Source organism: Neospora caninum, chromosome XI (genome assembly GCF_000208865.1).
Source record: "Neospora caninum Liverpool complete genome, chromosome XI".
NCBI classification, from domain to species: domain Eukaryota; phylum Apicomplexa; class Conoidasida; order Eucoccidiorida; family Sarcocystidae; genus Neospora; species Neospora caninum.
Window position 1 is genome coordinate 1,386,944 of NC_018397.1, and position 20,772 is coordinate 1,407,715.

General features: G+C 53.8%; 4 protein-coding genes across 4 annotated transcripts; all 4 read left to right on the forward strand.

The window, feature by feature from the left end:
• Positions 1-1,130: 1,130 nt before the first annotated feature.
• NCLIV_054850 (putative CRAL/TRIO domain-containing protein) lies at positions 1,131-4,555 on the forward strand (the record flags this gene model as incomplete). Its single annotated transcript, XM_003885039.1, has 4 exons — positions 1,131-2,121; positions 2,342-3,513; positions 3,865-3,900; positions 4,310-4,555. 4 exons carry the CDS (start codon positions 1,131-1,133, stop codon positions 4,553-4,555), a joined length of 2,445 nt encoding a protein of 814 aa, XP_003885088.1.
• A 3,048-nt stretch (positions 4,556-7,603) lies between these two features.
• NCLIV_054860 (putative apyrase) lies at positions 7,604-11,379 on the forward strand (the record flags this gene model as incomplete). The annotated part of the gene is made up of 5 exons (XM_003885040.1): positions 7,604-8,749; positions 9,186-9,340; positions 10,216-10,273; positions 10,585-10,722; positions 11,233-11,379. The coding sequence occupies 5 exons, from the start codon at positions 7,604-7,606 to the stop codon at positions 11,377-11,379; spliced, it is 1,644 nt and encodes a 547-aa protein (XP_003885089.1).
• A 2,867-nt stretch (positions 11,380-14,246) lies between these two features.
• NCLIV_054870 (hypothetical protein) lies at positions 14,247-17,415 on the forward strand (the record flags this gene model as incomplete). The annotated part of the gene is made up of 5 exons (XM_003885041.1): positions 14,247-15,272; positions 15,784-15,885; positions 16,378-16,502; positions 16,753-16,912; positions 17,260-17,415. The coding sequence occupies 5 exons, from the start codon at positions 14,247-14,249 to the stop codon at positions 17,413-17,415; spliced, it is 1,569 nt and encodes a 522-aa protein (XP_003885090.1).
• A 2,086-nt stretch (positions 17,416-19,501) lies between these two features.
• On the forward strand, positions 19,502-20,506 carry NCLIV_054880 (Short chain enoyl-CoA hydratase,related; the record flags this gene model as incomplete). Its single annotated transcript, XM_003885042.1, has 1 exon — positions 19,502-20,506. The coding sequence occupies one exon, from the start codon at positions 19,502-19,504 to the stop codon at positions 20,504-20,506; it is 1,005 nt and encodes a 334-aa protein (XP_003885091.1).
• Positions 20,507-20,772: the final 266 nt, after the last annotated feature.

Genomic DNA, 20,772 nt, shown 5'->3' on the forward strand with positions numbered 1-20,772 from the left:
GGCGCGTGGAAACTTTTCTTCGTGGGTGACCAAAAAGTGTTCTCGCTTGTCGCACGGCATTCCTGGGTCCAAGAACAGGCCACAGCGTTTTTTTCCTTTTTTCCACTTCACGGTGTTTTTTCTCATTAGAGGATCGAACAAGCGAGAGCAGGACACCGGCTTTCCGTTCGTCTCGCCCCGCTTCATGTGCGTGTTTTTGTGCGCTTCCCAAAAACTCTCGCGGAACATGCATATGCGTGCATCTGCACAGGGATATCGATGCTCACATAGGTCCGTATAGATCGTGCGTTTTACACACACACACACGTATATACTCGTGTGTATATACACCTCCAAGGTGTTTTGGGTTTTTTCACGAAGCAGAGGGTCCAGCTGTCGCTTTTGAGGGGTCGGAGACTGGTTTTTGGCATCGACTTCCCGCTTTCTCATTTGCCGCGTGAAGCGGGGACGCAGAGGCGAGCGTGCACATTGCACAGCTTGTCGAGTTTCCCGAGATTTTCGTCTTTTTGCGTTCCTGCGGGGGAGGTGGGAGCCTGTGACTGGTGTCGAGTGTTCTGCGCGCCGCGCAGCCCCACGTTCAGATGCGACCTCTCCAGTCGTTTTCCCTCATCCCGTTGTGAGGGGGAGAGGTAATTGTTCATTGCTCATCCGTTCGCTTTCGAATCTCAAAAACAGGCACGCGCGCACCGAATCCGAACCTCCCGCCGGCGTACCCGAAGCCAGACAACGTAGTCGCGGGCGCCATTTCCGTTGCTCCTCTGCCCTGTTATCAGGAAGGGGAAGGAGAGAGGATCCTGTTCTGTAAATGTTCTGGCCGTTTGAACGCGAAGTCTTTTGCTTTCCGTATGCCAAGAATCTTGCGAGCAACGGTTGAGAAACGTAGTCCACAGAATTGGTCTCTGTCTTGTCATCGTGCTATCGAATCCCGGAAGACGAGAAACAGCAGTTCCTCGTCCGAGGGAAAACTTTTTTCTTAAGAAGTAGCCGCGCCGTCCTTCGCCTCCCCGGTTGTTCCTCTCTCCCGGCACTTCCCTCCTCCTCTTCCGTCGCACAGCGCGTTCATCCTCTGTGTCTCCGTTGTCTCCTCTCGTCGGATCCCTCGCTTTTCGCTCTTGTCGGTGTCGACACCTATGGGCCCAGTGGTGGTGCTGGCCCTCCTTGTGTTCAATTTCTTTACTGTTGTTCTGCCAATTCTTGTCGTTCTGTTTCACGTGCTCCTTGCTCTCTGCTTCATCCTTGTGTTGTCGACCGTCATGCCCCAGATGCCGCAAGAGGCTTCGCCCGCGCGTTCGTTTGGCCGAGCGGACGACGAGCATGGAGAGGCGACAGCAGAGGGTGGAGCCTCCGGGGCGTCGTTTGCGCCCCGTCTAGGCGCCGGCAAAGAGCCGGTTGAGGCAGAGAAGGCTTTCCACGCCGTGCAGCGCCTCCTGGATGTCTACCGCCGTACGTTTTGCGCGCACGGCCGGGGCGACGAGCGCTGCGCAGCGACAGCACGCGAAGATGAAGAGAGACACTCTCGGGCTGTGCCGGCGAGTTCGACGCGCAGCGCATACCCGAGCGCTTCTGAGCAGGCCGGGGCAGAGGCGAAGGACCGAAACGCGGAGACTGTCCCTCGAGCGAATTCCTATGGTCCGCGCATGCAAAGCCCGGCAGGGGTTCTCGCTGCCTTGCCGTCCGGCGAGTGCCTGCTTCCTCTCATTCTCCCTCCCGAAACGGATGGCCCGGGGGGCGAGGCGCCTCTTCTCTGGCGCCGGAAACAGGAGGCGTTCGAGAAACTCCACACTGCGCTCCTCGGGCTGCCGCCGCCGATTCTCGTGTCTGTGGAGCCGCCGCCGTTCGCTCTGCCGCTCGATGCGCTCCTCTTCACCCCTTCGTCCTCGCATACACACCTTCGGTTTCCCAGGGCCGACGGACACCCCCTGCGTCTGCGTCAAATCTTCCTCCACGTACCCCTGTCGCGGCGCGAACAACGGTGGATCGACGCTCTCCACGGCCTGCTGAAGAAGCAGTTTCGGCCGCTCTGCGAGACCAGCGGGAGAGACGGCTCGGAGAACGCGGCGCAGAAACGCGAGGACGCCTCGCGTGGCGACGCAGGCGCCCCGTCTGCGGAGGGGCAACCGGGTAAGCCAGAAATCGACGTGATGGACCAAAGAGAGATGAGATTGGCAGATCAGACAGCTGAGTAAACTAGATGGATTCACTCAATTGGAAAGCTCAAAAGGGAGGGGTAGAGGAGACGCGGGTCAACCGTTTGGAGAGCCGAACCGAACGAAGAGAGAGTGCGCCTGGTCGCGGGCGCGGTCTGTAGGTTTCGTCATGCGTCTTCGGATCCTTTTCGCAGGCAGTGCCGGAGTGGCGGGCGAGGCCAGCGAGGATTTCGAGTCTCTGCTCCGCCAAGCTGAGGCGCACGAGGCAGAGAGGGAACGCGAGAGACAGGCGAGCAGGAGCGCGCACGGCCAGAAGGGAAGAAAACGTGAAGACGCGGCCGGGCCGTACCCGGTCGCCTTGGAGCCTGTTCTGCTTCGCGTTTTGTGGCTGATTTATCGGGGACAGAGCAGGAAGTTTGCGCCGCCGGGGCCGCCAGACGAAGGCAGTTCGAAGCCGAAAGGAAGCCTCTCGACAGGGGCTGCGTTTCTCTGCACGCCTGGCGGGGCCGCGAACGGCGAGGCTGCGGCGAGCGCTGCAGGAGCGAAATCCAGGAATCACGTGGCCTTTCTGGGGGGCGAAAAGGACGAGAAGGGCGAGAAGGACGAGAGCGACGCGTGGACGGGGCACGCGGGCGCGGCGCAGGACACCAACGGGCGGTTTCTGGACTCGGGGATGACCGAAAAAGAAGAAGAGGACGAGGCTCAGCAGCTGGCGAAGGCGGCGGCGGAGCACGTGGCGAAAATGGTGGCGTTCCGCCGAGACATGTTTCCGCTTTCCGACGCGGAGCCGAGCCTCGCGGAAGACTTGCGAAAGGGCTTGCTGTACTGGTGCGGGCGCGACGTGGCGATGCGGCCCGTGCTGGTTCTGAACCTCCAGCGTTTGGACGCGCCGCTTCTCGAGCTCAGTCGGTTTCTCCGCCTGCTGATCTTCGTTTTCGAGTGGGGTCTGCGGTATCTCATGGTCCCGGGGAAAGTCGAGACTTGCGTGGTGCTCCTGGACCTGCGCGAAGTCTCCCTCTGGTCGCTTCCGTACTCGTGCCTCCAGACGCTGGTCCAGACGCTCACGCTCCAGTACCCGTTTCGCCTCCGGAAAATGTTTGTCCTGCACAACTCGCGACTCATCAACGGACTCTGGAACATCGCCAAGGGCTTCCTGACCGACGTCCAACAAGCGAAAGTCGCGACCTTCAAGGTCGACAAGGGGAAGGACTCCCCTGAGCTCAGCCAGCAACTCCTGAAACTCATCCCGCCTTCGCAACTCGAGGCAAAGTACGGAGGAAACCGACCCAACATCGACGCATTCTATTCCTTCCCCCTCGCCGCCCCCGCGCCCCTCCGAACGTCCCAGACTGACGCTCACGACCAGGTACTTTGCTTCCGAACACTCTACGCAGAAAAAACGAACCCTCCACAGACGCACAGAAACCGCAATCTCCCGCGCGGGTTGCCACAGGAGGGACAAACGTCCAATATACACAGATAGAGAGTTGATTCATTCATATGTATATCTATATATATGTATATATATGCATACATAGGTATGTGTAGATGTTGATGCTGATACATCAGCGCATGTCTGCAGATTTTGAGGCATATGTATGTATATATGTGTAGGGTAGTATTAGAAGGGAAAATGGGAAGTGATTGCTTTATCTTCGTCGAGTCGCTAGAGGGCGAAGAGAGAATGCTTGTTTCGACGGTTTTCTTGTGCATGCAGAAACCCGTCGATAAGCCGATGCCTGGATGCTGGAAGGTGAGCCGCGTTCCTTCGCCTGGCCTTTCCGTTCACGCACGAAACACATTTGTCGCTTCGTGCTTTCCGAAGATGCTTCTTAGGCACTTCGCCGTCCTCGACAAGCGGGTCTCTCTCTATACGAGAAGATTCACCCCCGATTCAGGATATATATATATATGTATATATATATACTTATTGGATACACTGATCTCTGCTACAGCGCACGAATATATATATATATATATATATATGTTTATGTTTTGTGTTCTACGTGTGCATTTTTGTTTCGAGTCTCTAGTGTGCGCTGTTGGAGACCTCAGTGTGCGGATTCTGCGTTCCGTTCTTTGATGCGTGGGGAGCGGGGATCGTTTTTTCGCGAGAGACGGCGTGGGCGACGTGTGTTTCGCGTCCGTTCCGCTCCGTGCAGGCTGCAGATCTTCTGACGTCTTTCGGGGTGACTTGGGAAGCGGACTGTCGCCTCCCAGTCCAGTGGCGCCCTTCAGTGGCAGCGGCGATCCTTCGAGACCGTCTCGCGAGGAGACACCACACGCGGCGGTCCTCGTCTTTGTCTTCGTGCTCCGGTGGAACTGCTTCAGTTGGGACTCCCGACGCAGCACCGGACGACGCGAGAAACAGTAGCGAGACGGCGGAAAAAGAGAGTTGCCACAGATGAAACTCAGCTTGCGCCGACAGGCACGCTACATGCTGGCCGTCTCCACTTGAAGGCATAACCTGCTGCAGTGTCCTTCTCTCCACATATATATATATATATATATATGAACGGGCATTTGTATAGATATGGTCTGTGGATATACATATGCATCTGAGTCCACACAAGGAATCGACAACGGAGAGGCGAAGCGCGAATGGAGGTGTTTGTGTGCGTTGAGTGTGCGTTGTGCCGAGTGCGGTGGATGAGAAAGCGACGGGTGTACAGACCGAGCGCATGCATCCGAGTAAGTGTGCAGGCGTATATACAGAGCCTACAGATGCTGTACGCGCTACGCATGCAGCGAAGGTAGCGGGCAACAAAAACTGCATGCGCTATTCCCAGCATTTGTGTCATCAGAGGCCAGGCGAGGTGCTTGCATGCATTTCTGTATTAGACGCTCGCACGGAGGCACATGCTACATGTCTTTGGAGACAGAGATACCTTGCTGTTCCTAACCCGTGTGTATGCCTGTGACCTTTTGTACACTGGACGCAGTGTTCACGTGTGCGCGCGTCTGTACACGTTTATACCGACATATCTACGTTCATAGAGAACTCTGTTCTCGTTCACATCTGTTCTAAACACATGCGCGTATCCCTTGATTGAAGATGGCCCCCCCTACGCATGCTCTTTCGGCTTCGATGCCGCAGCGTCGAGAACCAGTTGCGCGGCGTGCGCGTTCTGTGGAGGGTCTTTCTTTATGTTTCGGTTGTCTCTGAAGAATTTGTTCATGTCATGGCAACTTTGCGAGGAGCATGTGCGAGCAGGCACTCCTGAAAAGCTTTCTCTTGTCAAGAGGGCTGTGAATCCAGCGGGAGTCGCCGAACCCGTGGATACTTTGATCCACGCAAAACAAAGATCTCAGATGGAAGGCCGGGCTGTCGCCGTGCAAACACGAGGGAATCAGTCTCTTGCCACTGAAAGGCTACGCGAACGCCGAGTTAGGGTGGCGCCTTAGCCGATCGCCGTCTGGACCTGCCTACAAGACACTGAGCGAGGTAGAAGCGACATCACGGGGTATGATCAGCGCAGAAAAGACCCATCTTTGCAAGAGTTTTTCCGTGCACGTGAGTCTCTCGTCTAGGTCCCTTCGCCCTCGGCGCGTCCCCTGCGGCATTTGCCTCGATAGAAAGATGATCGGCATTCGAGTGGTGTGGCATCTGCCAAGCAACCACACGCATCTTTGCAAAGAGAAAATCGCATCTTCAGCACTACACGGTGGCTCTTGTCGACAAAAAGGCCCTGTGAAAGACCGTGTGTGGCGGTTCGCACGTCGTTGCGCGAGTTTTAAAGGAACGATCCTAGAGTAACATGTCTCTTGTCCGTACAGAAGAAAACGCACGGGCGTTCGGCCTGTGAAAGGCAAACTGAAGCGAAACTGGGAGGACCACTCAAACAACACAGACAGCTGCGACGCCACTCTCACCTGATCGACCACACGAGCGACTGCCATAGATGCAAGACTACACATCATCCTTTCCTTCATATGCTGGGTTAATTTACATAGGCACGTAAGCGTGTCGTGGGGGCTCTAATGTGTGCAGCTAGCTACACGACTCTCGAGACGCGAACACGCCGAGCTCCCCCCTTCCCAGCGCCAAACATACTGCGTTTTCATGTGTATGTCGTCTTGCTTCTGTGATATACATGCACTTCAACAACTATATATACACCTGCGTATACATGGGCATGGAGACACTTTCACATATATATATATATATATATATATATGTATATACATATATATATATACATATATATGTATGTATATATATATATATATATATATGTACGTCTATATAGAGATTGTTCCAGAGCACGCACCGGATTTCCTCCGTGCGCGGCCAGCGCGAGGCCCGGTGGACGTGATCCCGTAGCGAGGTGTAGGAAGTCGCGCTAGTACCTCCATTTCCTCAGCTGAATCGCTATCGTCGTGAGTACGTCATTGCCTTAATTGGAGCGCGTAGCGTGCTGGCCCCTTCGGCCTTTTTTGCAAGCGCACACTAGGGAACCTAAGATAGAGATGCAACCCGTGGCTAGAATCATAGATTGGCCACCAAAGACCGCTCTGCAGGAATACATAGATAGAGTTTGGGAGATCACCCAGTGTGGTAGGTTGGATATTCTGTACCAGCCGATCTAAAATCGTGATGTCGGTGTCCCGAGGAAGGCTACCAGTCGGAGTGCCCACGTCTCGTTGCTTCACACGCACTACCCGCTCTCTCCTGAAATCTTTGGCAAACGCCTTTTTTGCTGTCGGAAGCTCGGAGGTACGCACAACTGCACGGCCGTTCGGTCGTTTCACCGTTTCGTCTTTCACCGCGCAGCGACTTCGATTTCGGAGGGGGAGGGTCTGGTCGGCTGTCGTGGACCGCAGGCGCTGTTTGTTGAGGACGTTTTCTGCAGAGTTCAGAGGAGTTTTGGACGAAAGGCGACGCGGTCCTCCGAAAACGTCCTCCTTTGTGAACGCGCGGAAGTCCCCGGTGACCCTCCGCGCTTGTGCGACTGTTACCAGCGTGTTTGACGCGAAAAGTTGCGGAAGACATCGCCGTGGGTCAGAGCAACAGTGCAACGGCACATTCATGCATTGCTTTACTCCTTTTCCGGTTTGCTGTTTTGTCAAGGTTTCCTTCGTCGTGGTTTTCCGCCCAGTCCGCTTTCCCGACGGACGACTTCCGCTCAGACCGCTCCCTGTTTTGTTTCCTTGTGGTTTTGCTTGGCGCGCTCTCCGCCGTTCTGCGCGGTTCCTGACTTGCTATACGCACCCCCCTCGTTTCCAGTCGTTTCCTGCACATTTTCAACTCCTCCCATTTCTCGAGAGCGATGCGCTACCTTCATGGAACTGCCTCCTGCAGCCTGCAACCGAGACGCCTCGCAAGGCTATGTCAGAGCCCGTTCAAGCCTCTGAGAAGTGCCAGTCTTTCTCTCGAGGCGAAGACTCCCTCCCCGGCCTCGGGTGTCGACCTCGTGCAGAACGCGTTTCTCTCGTCGAAAACGCGACGTGAGAAGATGCCTGCAGGCGGCAAAAGAGGAACAAAGACTCCTGGATCGCCTCGCGTTTTCCCCCTCTCCTGCTTCCTCATGCTCTCGCTGTCTTCGTACCGCCCAGCCTCCCTCTTACCGACCTCCCTTTTTTCTGCTCTGCCTTCTCGCCCCTTTCTGTGTCTCCTGATCGTCGTCATTCTCCTCCTCTTGTCCAGTTCCTGGACGCTCACGCGCCTGGCGCAACCGAGCGTCCAGAACGATGCGGCTGTTCCGCCCCGCGGGCAGTTTTTCGCTCCGGAAGGAGCAACTCAGAGGCCCCGCGAGGCCGTGAGAGAAAGAACGGAGCGAGAAAAGGCGCGCGACGGACCGACGCCCGAGAGAAGACACAGCCTTCCAGATGGCGCAGAAGCGCAGAACGGCGGAGCGGGGAGGCTCGGCGATCCTCGCGTCCCGGAAGGAAGACCTGAAGGCAGCCGGGAATTGATCTCGAGGGGCGAAACGTCTCTCAAACTCCACGCTGACCGTCTGAGAGGCAGGGGCGCCGCCTTTCCGCCGGGGAACGGAGAACGCAAGCACGGCCGGGACGCGCGAGACGCACGCCTCGCACCAGAAGGCCCGAACGACGGGGCGCGCGGCCGAGAAAGTCGCGGTCGGCCCACGGACTTTGTCACGGTGCCAGGCACCTGCGGCTCGGCCGAGCGCCCCTGCGCGGTCGTGTTTATCGCAGATCTCGACGTGCAGAGTCGCGTCGACGCCTCGGGGAAGTCCGGGGAACTTCTCTTCAAGAGCTACGCGATCAAGGGCCAGCTGTACAGACGGGGCGGCGGCGCCTCCGCCCGGCAGGCCGCGTCTTCCCTGAATTCTTCTCGGGCCGGAAGCGCGGAGACGGACTGGAGTGGAGAGACGGAGTTCGACTTTGCCTTCTCGCCAGACGGCTTCGACGTGCTGTACGGGAGTCATAACGTCGGCGGACGGGGCATGGAGCTGTCTGAACTGGTTGTGTTCAACGGCGAACTCCTGACTTTCGATGACCGCACCGGAATCATCTACCGCTTCAACTTAAAAAACAATCACCTCGTCCCCAAGTGGCTGTTGGTGGAGGGAGATGGAGTATCCAGCGACAAGGGCATGAAAATCGAATGGGCAACCGTCAAACACGAAAAACTCTACGTCGGTTCCTTCGGGAAAGAATACACAGGCATGTCTCCACTCTCTCCCGCAGGCCGATCCCTCTCTCTCCCATTCGACCTGGACGCGTCAACATTTTCGTGGCAAACATACCCTTTCACGGGGATATGTGCTGACAATGACAATCTCCGAATGCGTGCGGGAATGACTACAGGAATGCCTCTGTCGTGAAGCATGTACACATCGTTGTGTGTCGGCCCATACATATATATATATATATATATATCTATTTATAGGTAGATGTGCATGTGGTATGTGCATGTGGTGTGGGCACGTGCGTACGTAGTTGTCCGAGAGGTGACAGAAGATGCGTCTGTTCGCCGGTGTACGTGCCAGAGCAGACAGCTTTCACCTTTCTTTGAGGCAAGCGTTGTCTTCTCTTCTGGAGCCGTCAGTTCTCGTTCCCCGTGGCCTTCAGCCAGGCAGTCACGCGTGCTTGTCTCCTGGGCCGCCTTTCCTTCCAGACAACAGCGGAAATGTTTTGCATCGCCACAACACGTGGGTGGTGATCATCGATGGCGAAGGAAGAATCTCGAGAGAAGACTGGGCGGGCGTCTACGAGTTGATGAAGAAGTGAGTCTCCGGCCACTCCCTCGCCAGTTCCTCTTTTTTCCTCGACCGCACGCTCGCCGTCGACTGAGCGGGGAGAGGCCGCGCAGGAACTTGTTCTAAATGAAAAAACTGGCCGTATATATATATATATATATATATATATGTATATATATATATATATACATGCAAGTATGAATATGGACATCCCCATTGATGTTGTACCTGCTGTACCTCCTGCCTTGTGTCTCTCGGTCGCTCTGTGTTTCTCGGTGCACTGTAAATAGGAAGTCCCCAACAAAACTAGGGATTAGTTACGAGCCAGCGGATGTGTGGATGAAGTTGGACACGTGAGCAGAATCCGTGAAGGACGCGATTTTGTCGGCGCGTGGACGTGAGAGGAAGAAAAACATGGACAGCCCACAGTCTTCTGTGACCCCCTGTCGACGTTACACATCGCGGCGTGCCTCGCTGTGTCAGCTATTTCATGCATGCGCACGCCTGTGCGGGTGCTGTCTCAGGGCTTTAGGCATAGAACATCCAGGCTATGTCATACATGAAGCCATCAACTGGAGCGACGCTTTAAACCGGTAACAGACCCGTAAAACTTTCTGTACTTATATGCATATACGCTTTTGTTGCATATGCAGGTGTACACATATTTTATACTTTATGTTTGCATATGGCTAGGCAGATAGCGATGACCAGGAACAAAGGAATGTGCGATTATCTACCATGTTATTCAACGTTTGCATATATATATATATATATGAGCAGGCGCGGTTTTTCATGTGGCCATATATATATATATATATACATATGCAATATGTGTGTATGTATGTGGGTCATGTTTGTGCAGTTTTGCTGGATACTGTCTTTCGGGCTGGTGTGTTGCTCAGGTGGGTTGTGCTTCCCAGGCGGGTGAGCGAGGAGCCGTACGACGACGTTAAAGATGAGGTGCGTCTTCTCTGCCTGCGAGGCCTGCCTACTGCTCTTCACATTTCTTTCCCCCCTTTCCAAATCCTATGACTTCAACATCTGTAGACACAAATTATGGAAGAAAACGCGAGCATATATTTCTAAATATGCACATGCCTGTATGCAGTTGTATAAATGCACGTAGATCGAGTGACACGGATATGCAGGGGCGTACATATACATATACATATATATGTTTATATTTATTGGTGATTTTTGTACCTTTCCGCTAGGGGCAAGCATTCTGATTGGGTGGTTAGGCTAAGAAGCGCGTGTGTTGATTTGTTCAGCGTCGCGGCAGCAACAAATTGCTTCTCTGTAGCGAGGATTTTACAAACATCGACGTAGTGGACATTCAAACGCCTCCCCCCATCGACCCTCGAAAAGGCTTCTCCTCTTTCAAATTCGTCCCAGGAACTGGAGACAAAGTAAGGCGCTGGCCGAGAGTCCTGGGAAATCTGCATGCATGTTTACACACAGAGAGAGGTTTCTCCACATGCAGATGCATGTGTAAATGTAGGGATTGACAGATCAGCGTAAAGGCATTAAAGGCATCGTTTTCAACTGAACGTGAAACGGGAAACCTTTCGCGGGACTTCAGATACACGGATCGACTGCTCCCCCTGTTTTTCTCCCTCCGAATCCGTGCCCAAGTGTATACACATCATATCTCTCTATCTCTATCCACGTATCGAACTTTCTTTTGGCCGCCATATATATATATATATATATATATGTATCCGTCCACGTGTTTGTAAAGGGTAGTAAAGTGGAACAAGGGAACTGGCGCAGAGCGTTTCCCCCCCCAAATTCGAGCGCATTTCTGTTTCTCGGGGAACCCCGTCATTGCGCTCTCTTTCTCGGTCGCTTGCCATATGTGTGTATGCATGCGCAGTTTCTGGCCGCGTGTGCGTATGTGCATGCGTTTGCTCGTGTAGGTGATTTTGGCGGTGAAGTCGCTGGAAGATTCGTCGCAGGATGTGCAGCAGTCTTTCGTAACGATCTTCGACATCACTGGGCGAGTGCTCCTTCCCGACATCCCTTTTCCACATGAAAGCAAATATGAAGGCGTCGCCTTTGTTTAAAAAGAAACGGGGACAGCAAAGACCGGCAGCAAGAAGAGGAAGAGCGAGACGAACAATAGAGAAGCCGTCTACTTTTCAAGGTCGCGGGGACGTACGCGAATGTGTGTGTGTGTGTGTGGAGACGGCGTTTTATGGTGTAGAGGGTTGAGTCCCTAAACGGAGAATGCAGGAGTTGCCTGAGAGGATTTACAGAGCCTCCTCTCAGGCAACACAACGGCTCCGAGCAACACAGGACGTGTAGTACATGTCCACAGGGAGAGAAGAGATAGATGTGATGGAAACACGCGTCGGGACGCATTCAACTCGGTGCACAGGTATCACCCCAGTGTGGTGTAATGCATGCGCCCCTGCGTCAAGCAGCTTTACGGGACAGGGAGTTTCGGACGGTTTTCCGAGAGAAAGGCGAGAGATGCGCAGCTTTTTCGGGCACCGACCGTTCTGCTCTTCACGTAGGCGCGTGTGTGAGTCTCTCGCGGATACTTTCACCTTTTTTGTCGCCTCTGGCTCTTTTGTTTTTCTCCTCGTTTCCTCTTCCCCTTCGCCGTCTCTCTGTACGCCTGTGCGCGCGTTTGCATCTACACGCACGCCCCTGCTGAACCTGCTTTCTCTCTCCACTGGCATGCGCACCCGTGTGCTTTTCTGTACGTGCATCTGAGTCTCTGCGGCTCCTGTGCTTCTCTCGGCGGGTTGACAACTCCGACTGTTGAGCGTGGCGCTGGAGAGACGTGCGAGGGAAAAGTCCAAATATCTGTCCGAGACATGCATGTCTGTTGGAACGCATGACTGTGTTTTGCCGCCGTTGACGAAGGGAAAAAATGCATGCTTTCCAGAGCTCTCAAACGCAAGTGCTCTGGCGAGCCGTGGCTCACAGAAGCATCTAAACCCACCTGTCTGCGCTGAGTCTCGCACAGCGAAGGGGCCAGCTAGAAAAACGCGGCCTTTCGGGGACAAACTGCGCTCCCGAGCGGCTGCTGCGGATCCTCAATTCAGCGGCGGAACCGCAGAAATCTCGCACAGACTCGCCACACATCCACCGAAAACGGCACCGAGGGCAGCGTCGAAAAGCCATGTAGGGCGGCAATCTTCACATGCACACATCCATATACATATACATGTATATATATATATATATATGTATACATACATATATATATGCATATAGGTTTCTGCTTGGACGAATGGGTATGAATTCACATGTACACGTAGACGTATTTCCGGCGCGGGGGCCTCGATCAACGTATGTGTGTCTCTGTCAAAAATCTTTAGATGAATCGACATGTGTGTAAAAAAGTGGTGAGTTTATTTTCCAGATCAATCATGAGATGCGTTCAGGGGCTGTCAGGAGCGACACAGCTGAGTCCGTGTGACGTCTCTGCTGAACTGCGTACAGCTTGGCGCATAAGAGCTTAACTTCTTTGAGTCTCAGGAAATTTCTGCGCTTACAGAATCAGTTTCTGCGTTCCAACTGCGATCGCTGGATTCTATCCCGGGTCCCGTCTCCTCAGTCTCTGGGCACACCGTGGCGCCTGCGGATAACTTTCCAGACAGCTGTACAGACAGGGTCAGAGACGTCGAACTGTCCTTACCTTTGTACACATGTTTACATGCGCATATATTATACCTATACATATATATACACACATGTATCTGTTATATGTATGTCTCTTCAAGGTGAGACATTGTCTGTACACTCCTAACTACCTTAGGTGCCTGGCATGTGCAGTAGATGCACGGGTCTGTGCATATGCACATCGATGCAAAGAATAATAGGTATCTAGAGATACATGAATATACCATCGATGATACTTTGCGGAGAAACGGAACCGTTACTCGTGACACAACGGGACTGCACGACGCCCGCCTAGCGGCCTTGCCTCTCTGGCGAGGGAGTCGCCTTCTTCTTCGTTGCCCAAAGAACGACGAAAAATTCAGACTAAAATCCCGCCTCCTCGAAAACGAGGGATGCTGCTTGAGAGACAAACTGTTTTCTCAACGCGCGGCAAACAGGCGGAGATTCGGCCGCCGCGCGCATGCGCGCAGGCCTCGGAAAAGGAACCCGCCATGAGCAAGGTAGAAAGAGCGATGGGCGAAAAACGTCGGTGGAACATCACGACAGTCCGCCGCTTTTGCGGGAATTCAGGGATTTCTTTAGCTTATTCACTGCGTCAGTCTTCTCTCCGTCGCGCGCGTGTTTCCTCCACCGGTGGATTCTTGTTTTTCGTGGACGGAGGCGTTGGAGGGCTGCTGCTTTCCAACCCGCCGCCTCGTCCGTTCACAGAAAAACAAAGTTCTTTCCAGGGCGTTTCCGCGGTTCCTACGCCTTCTCTTTCTCGGCTTCCTTTGCGTTTTGTCATTCTTTCCCTGGAGGTCCGAGCTCCAGAGACCGTTCCGTTTCCTCTCGGGTTTTCTGCGCGCACTTCCCTAGCTTCTCCGAGGCCTCCCGCGGTTGTCGAGACAACGCGAGGCAGCGTCTTTGACTCATCTCCTCTTTACGCCTTTAGCTTTCTAAAGTTTCCCTTTTACCCAGGAACAGGCGCATTCACCCCTTCGCCTCGCAGGCGACTCTCTCCACCCTTCCTTCCCCACCTCTCTTTCCCTTCTTCTCTTCTTTTCCTTCTCTTCCTTTCCTTCTCTTCCTTTCCTTCTCTTCCTTTCCTTCTCTTCCTTTCCTTCTCTTCCTTTCCTTCTCTTCCTTTCCTTCTCTTCCTTTCCTTCTCTTCCTTTCCTTCTCTTCCCTTCTCTTCCTTTCCTTCTCTTCCTTTCTCTTCTTTTGCTCGTCGTCTTCCTTTCCGCCTCTTCTTTTCCTCCTTCCCTTCTTTTCCGCTTCTGTCGCTCTTCGCTTCCTTTTCTTTCTCTTTTTTTTCAAGATGGCGAGTGTCCCGTCGTCGTTCACGTCGCGCGAAGACGCGCGGAAGGCGAAGGAGCTAGAGGAGGCGCGGAAGGCGGGGACTGCGGAGCCGGAGAAGGACGAGGAAGGCAACGCCATCAACCCACACATTCCGCAGTACATCAGCAAGGCGCCGTGGTACCTGAATCAGCAGAAACCGGGGCTGAAGCATCAGCGTTTCGTCCCAGCTGACAAGGAAGACATCACCGTATGGTACGAGCGCGGGAAGAAGCGAGTGGGAGCGGGCGTCAGAAAGACAAAGTTCGAGAAGGGGGCATGCGCGAACTGCGGCGCAAAGACGCACACTGAGAAGGAGTGCGTGGAGCGGCCGCGCAGCAAGAAGGCAAAGTTCACGAACGCGAATTTGTGCGACGACGAGGAGATCTTTGAGGACTTGAAGCTGTCCTACGACGGCAAGCGCGACAGATACGCCGGGTACGATCCGAGCGAGTACAAGTGGGTGGTGCGCGCGTACGAACTCGCCGAGATCGAACGCAAACGCAGAAAGGCGCTCGAACTCGAGAAGCAAATCCTGACGATGAAAGGCAAGAAACGACGAGGCGAGAAAGGGAAGAAGGCCTCGGAGGGGAACGACGGCAAGAAATCTGGCGGGAAGAAGGCAGGCAGAGACGGCGAGGAGGCAGACTCGAACGATAGCGGGTCTGAGCACAAGGAAGGCGAGGACAGTGGAACAAGCGACAGCGACTCGGACAGCGACGACGACTCCTCAGACGAAGACGTGAAGCAACACGACTTTGACCAGACCTCGGCGCCGGTTGCCTGCAGTGACGACCGGTTTCGCATCAACACGAAGAACCTGCGCATTCGCGAAGACACCGCGAAGTATCTGCTGAACCTCGACATCAACAGCGCCTTCTACGACCCGAAAAGCCGAAGCATGCGCGGGAACCCTTTCGAGCACTTGAAGGAAGAAGACCAAGCGTTGTTCAAGGGCGACAACTGCGCTAGAGAAACCGGAGACGTCCTCAAGGCGCAGAAGCTGCAGGTAAATCAAGCGAGGAAGATACCGGGAAGAACGAGAGAAAGAGAAAGAAAGAGAACGCATGAAAAAGGGAGAAAGGAGAAGAGGGTAAACCGAAACGGAGAAAAGCAACGAATGGAGGGAGAGACGCATTCGCTCTTTCCCTGTCACTCAGCGCAGCGCAGGCGATCTGCTTCCGAAACGGATCTCTTCATGGAAATCTTCAAATACGTAAATGGGGATACCTGTTCATGCACTTGTTTCCGCCTCCGATTATATATATATATATATATATATATATATATATATGCATGTGGGTGTGAATAGGTGGACCAGGTGTCTGGGGTGGATTTTGAGTGGACACAAGTCGAGGGTTTGCCTTTTGCCTCGGCTGAAACATCTTGTCTCTCGGATTGCGTCGACAAACGGCGTCGACGCGCTGCGATGTCCGAGAAGACTTTGTTCCCTGGTGGCGCGCATGCGTGTCGTTTCCTTTCTAAGGAACCCTCGTCCCTCGCAAACTTTGTGTTTTCAGCTCTTCGCCTGGGAAGCGTACAAACACGGCGCACAAGTCCACTTTAACGCGCAGCCCACGCAGCTGGAGAAATTGTACCAGGAACATATCGACAGAAAGAAAGTGGGTGACTTCCTCTCTGCTCGTCTGCCTGGCTTCGAGTCAAACTGTGGAACTCATAAAAGTTGCTCCTCGTATACCCGTCGTGTCTCCATATAGAGATAGTTTCACGCTCTGCTTATCCATGCTTAAATATGCATATAGATGTATATCTTTATATGTGCATATATCTATATATGTATGTATATCTATATATGTATATATATATATATATATATATGCTACGCATGCATGCAGATACATATGTATACATACGTATATATATATATATATATATATGTATATCTGTCTGTACGTGTGTAAGTCTATCCCCATAGCATGAGACATTTACATGTAGGTATGCGTTGCGAAAGAGGGATGGAGAGCATTGTCCGGAGAGTGGCAACTAGGGGGTATGGCTGGCTTGATTTGTGTGCACTTTGTTTGCGTGGGCGTTTCATGGGGCGTCCGTTTCACGCCCTTGTTGAGTTGTTTGCGCGTTTTGTTTGTGCGCAGGAGTTGGAGGAGGAGAAGAAGAACGCGCTGTTGAACAAATACGGCGGGAAGGAGCATTTGAATGCGGATCCGCGAATGCTCTTGGCCCAGACGGAAGTCTACGTCGAGTACTCTCGAGACGGAAAGTACGGAGGCACAGTTCTCTGGGAAGTCTCGCGGGAGAAACAGTCTGTGTGGCGATCCCGCGACAGGCGGCGAGAAGGTGGACAGACACCCCCGCGTTAAACATGGGCGGCGCGGGACAGGGGGGACATGCGGATGTGTATCTGATGTCTAAGTTTTTTTCCAGGGAGGGGAAAGCGCAGAAGAGAGACCGTTTGTGCGGGGACTGAGAGTGCATGCGATTTTCTGTGTGGAGTCTCTGGTTTTTTGCAGCATCGCAAAGGGCCGAAACCGCGTCTTGATCAAGTCCAAGTACGAGGAAGATGCATACGTGGGAAACCACACGAGTGTCTTCGGATCCTGGTACAACATGGCAACGCAAAAGTGGGGTTTCAAGTGTTGCAAGCAAACCGACTTCGCGGCAGATTGCACGGTAAGCTCTGAGTTCCGGTTTCCGCGGGTTGCCTCGACACGCCTCGCTCTGCTGGAGAATGCGGATCTCTCCACAGGCTTGTACACGCGCTTCCGCAAACACCTGTCGACCGGTCATCGGAAAAAAAGCGAGAGGCAACGACGGAAGATCCAGATAGAGCCGAGTTGACGTGCGGACTGAGTGTCTTTTTCTGAGTGTTTCCTGGTCGCCAGCTCTTCACTCTGCGTTCTCTCTTTCTTTCTCTCTGTAGGTGTGCTTCGTTGTTTCTCTTGGAAGTCAGGCGTCAGGTTTTTTTCCGCCAGGCCGTGGTGCTCGTCTGTGGATTTTCAAATCTTTTGCCTCTGCAGGGGAAACAGGAAGACGCGATCACAGAGGAATCGATTGGTTTGACAAACCCGAGAGAGGCCTCCGAGAAAGCGTCGGGGACTGTCTCGGCCGAGGCAGCGTCCAGTGAGGCAGGCGGCGACACGGGGGACAAAGGGGCTGGGGCTGCGTCTCAGTAGAGTTTCGTTCGGGTGTCTCCGGAACGAGAAGCTCGAGAGAGACAGGGGCGTTTTTTTCAGTTCTTCTCTGCTTTGGAGGGTTTTGGGCGGGACCAAGAGCCGGTTTGCGCGTTTGGCTCTAGCGCGACGGAGAGGCGGAAAAAAAGGCGCAAACAAGGACGAGGGAGAGCGGAGACAGGCGCCGTCGTTGACGCTGCCTTTCAGGCTTCGTTTTTATCTGTCTTTTTTGCTGGATAAAGCGTGCACACCGTCGCCTTCGAATCACGGGCCTTTCGGTTTTTAAAGAAGAAGTCCACGGCCGCGAACGACTTCTCGCTTGGCGACGGAAATCCCGGAGAGAACGACGCGAGAAAACGGACGAAAAAAGAAGGCCAGCACAGGACGCACATTGCGCGCCGGATGTCTTCTGTTCGTTGTCGACTCTCAAGTCTCGATGGATTTCCAAGTCGAGGGAATGCGTGCTCACATGTACAAATGTCCACACACGGATACTACCGACACCCACGCCTGCGACATGCGCGGGAATATTCTACATCTGCATGCATGCATGCTTATTGTTTGCATGAATGCAAGCTCAGCAGCGAGGGCTGTGTGTGCGTTGTACGAAGGATCGTGTATACGGATACAGTTTGTCTGTTTTCCCTCCGGGTTTTCCGGGACAGAGGAACAGGAGGACGAACCTTGGCCTCAGGCGGGATTTTTGTCTCAGAGGAAGCGGAAGCATTTTGCTCTGTCGTAGGAATCCTTCTCTCGTATGCCGCTCCTCCTTTACTGCTGGCTTATCGGGCACACACAGATTTCTGATCGCTTTGCCGAACATTTCTCCACACGTGGCTCTGTATATCTATCTCTATATCTCTACATCTCTATATCTCTATATCTCTATATCTATATCTATGTATATGTTTGTCTCTTTGGACTCTGTCTCCTCAAACTTTTCAGGATTCTGGAGGTCACAGAGAGGCGGCGAAGCGATTTCGACAGGTGGATTCTGCGTGCCTCGAAATTGGCGCTGTTTAAGCGCTGATTCTGTGCACTTCTAAATACCCATACCCTTTCGTTTTTTCGCAGTCTCTGCCATCACGAGAACCGCGAAGACTGAGTTTTTTGTTGAACGAAAGTGTCCCTAGTTGATGACGAGAGCGGCTGCGAGCCGGGAAACTGTGCAAGGATTAGACTGCTTCCGGTTCGAAAGTTTTCGGCAGTTCGAGAGAAGGTTGAGATGGAAGAATGAACAGCCCGGAAGTGCATGCAGGCGAGCGAATCCGGAGAGCGTTGGAAGACGCATAGATACACTCAATCCACAGCAGAAAAAGCATGGGAGGCAAGACACAAAGCCTAAAGGTCGACAGAGCTGTGACTCCAGTTTTTAGACATCGTTCGAGGCGCACCTGTGCAGTATCTGCGGGCAAATAGACAGCGGGGAGATAGAAAGCCCATATAGCGCCACGCCATATTGCAATTCGGAATGCCGAAAGAGACTCGGCGTTGCGATCCTCCCTCGGGGAGCGTGACAGAGTATTTCGTGGCAACAAATAGTGCCCTGAACAGGGCTGCCATCCTCGCTTCCCGTGAGGGATGTAGAGGTGTGCTCGTGACAGGCTTTCGAGAGGAAAAAGCGGAGCTCTGAACCGTCCACGGTGGCGCGTACAGCGGCAGTCGATTCACTCCGATCGATTCGTGCAGAACCTGAAGAAAAACCCAACTCAGACGGTCGGGACTAGGGCGTTGAAGGCACCAAGGGGGATTTTTCGCGTCTTTGGGTGTCAACTGCGCAGTTTCCCCCTTTGCTCAACTTACGCACACTGCTTTTTGAACACCTCTGGTGTGCAGTGTGTCATCGGAGATAACCTCTAGGTTTAGCAATTTTTTTCGGTTTTCGTTGGCCTTCATGCCGAACAGGTTCTCGACCGCACGACACAGTTTTTTGGAGAACTTTTTCACGCTGAGCTGGTGTGCCTCTTTTCCGTCGAGGGTTTGAATGCCGTGAATCCGCCACACACACGCACTGAAATTGGCGAAGTTGAGTCTGTGCGTTTTCACCAGAGGTACCGCTCGCCTCCACAGACGCAAGACAGACCCAAAAATGGAAAAGCGACTCGCGAGTTTTCGAACTCTGAAAGTTGACCGTTTGGCCTTTTCCGATGGTTCTCCGGCCGGGGCGCCAAAGCTCTCTTTCGTGTATGAGGTTTGTTTGAACCGCCCGCAACAACGGAATGCTTTTGACCACGAATTCTGGACCGAACTGCGTGAATGCTTTGACTTGTTAGACCGCCTGTCTTCGTGCCGATGTGTGATCATCACCGCGGCTGGGTCGGTCTTCACTGCGGGCATCGACCTTGCATTTGCTGGACAGATCATTTCTTCACCTGTTCTTCCGCGCCGCACAAGCGCGTCGCCTGTGGAGAATCCCGAGCAACCCAGCAAGGCGCGACTTGCCGTCGACAGCCCGATCTCTGGAGAAGATCCTGACGCGACGGATCCTGACTGCGCGAGAAAGGCGGCGCATCTGCGGCGCTACGTCACGGCCTTGCAAGACTGTTTTTCGGCTGTCGAGGAATGCAGCAAACCTGTGATTGCGTGTGTAGGCGGACCGTGCGTGGGCGCGGGCGTGGATCTGGTCTGTTCCTGCGACATTCGCGTTGCCAGTGAAGAAGCCTGGTTTTCTGTGAAAGAGGTGGACCTCGGCCTCGCTGCAGACGTGGGTACGCTCCAGCGCCTCCCTCGAATTGTCGGAAACGACGCGTGGGCGAGAGAAATTTGCTTCACCGGTCGACGGGTTGGCGCGGAAGAGGCTCGCCGGGAGGGGCTGTTGAGCGCGCTTTTTGAAAGCAGGGAGGAAATGCGGCAGAAAGCAATTGCCCTTGCTCGGGAGATCGCCGGCAAAAGCCCAGTAGCCGTCGCAGGAATCAAGTTCGCGCTAAACTTCTCCACCAGACGCACGGTGCGTGAAGAGTTACGCGTCCAGGCGATTTGGAACGGCGCCATGCTACAGACGCACGACATTCCCACGGCCATGGCTCAGGCGGCTCTAGGCAGAGGAGCGCAAAGAGAGGCGCCTGCGAATGGGGAAGTGTTTGCGTGCCTTTGAAACGGAAGGCACAGACGGCCAGGTAATCGCGGGTTTATCGGAAGAATGTCACGTGCGAACTAATCTCGTGCGAGCTCATTCAAAGCACGAAATGCGCCATCAGGTGCTCAGGCAGAAATTGACCACGTGTGGAGAGAGTGTTGCGAGCGCAGTACGCCAGCAGAACGAACTGCCTGTTCCTCTATGGAAGTCTTTTTCTCCAGCTGCAAAACGCTCCATCTTGACCGAAGCGAGGAGCTTTCCCCCCCTGTCGACTCCCCGCAGGA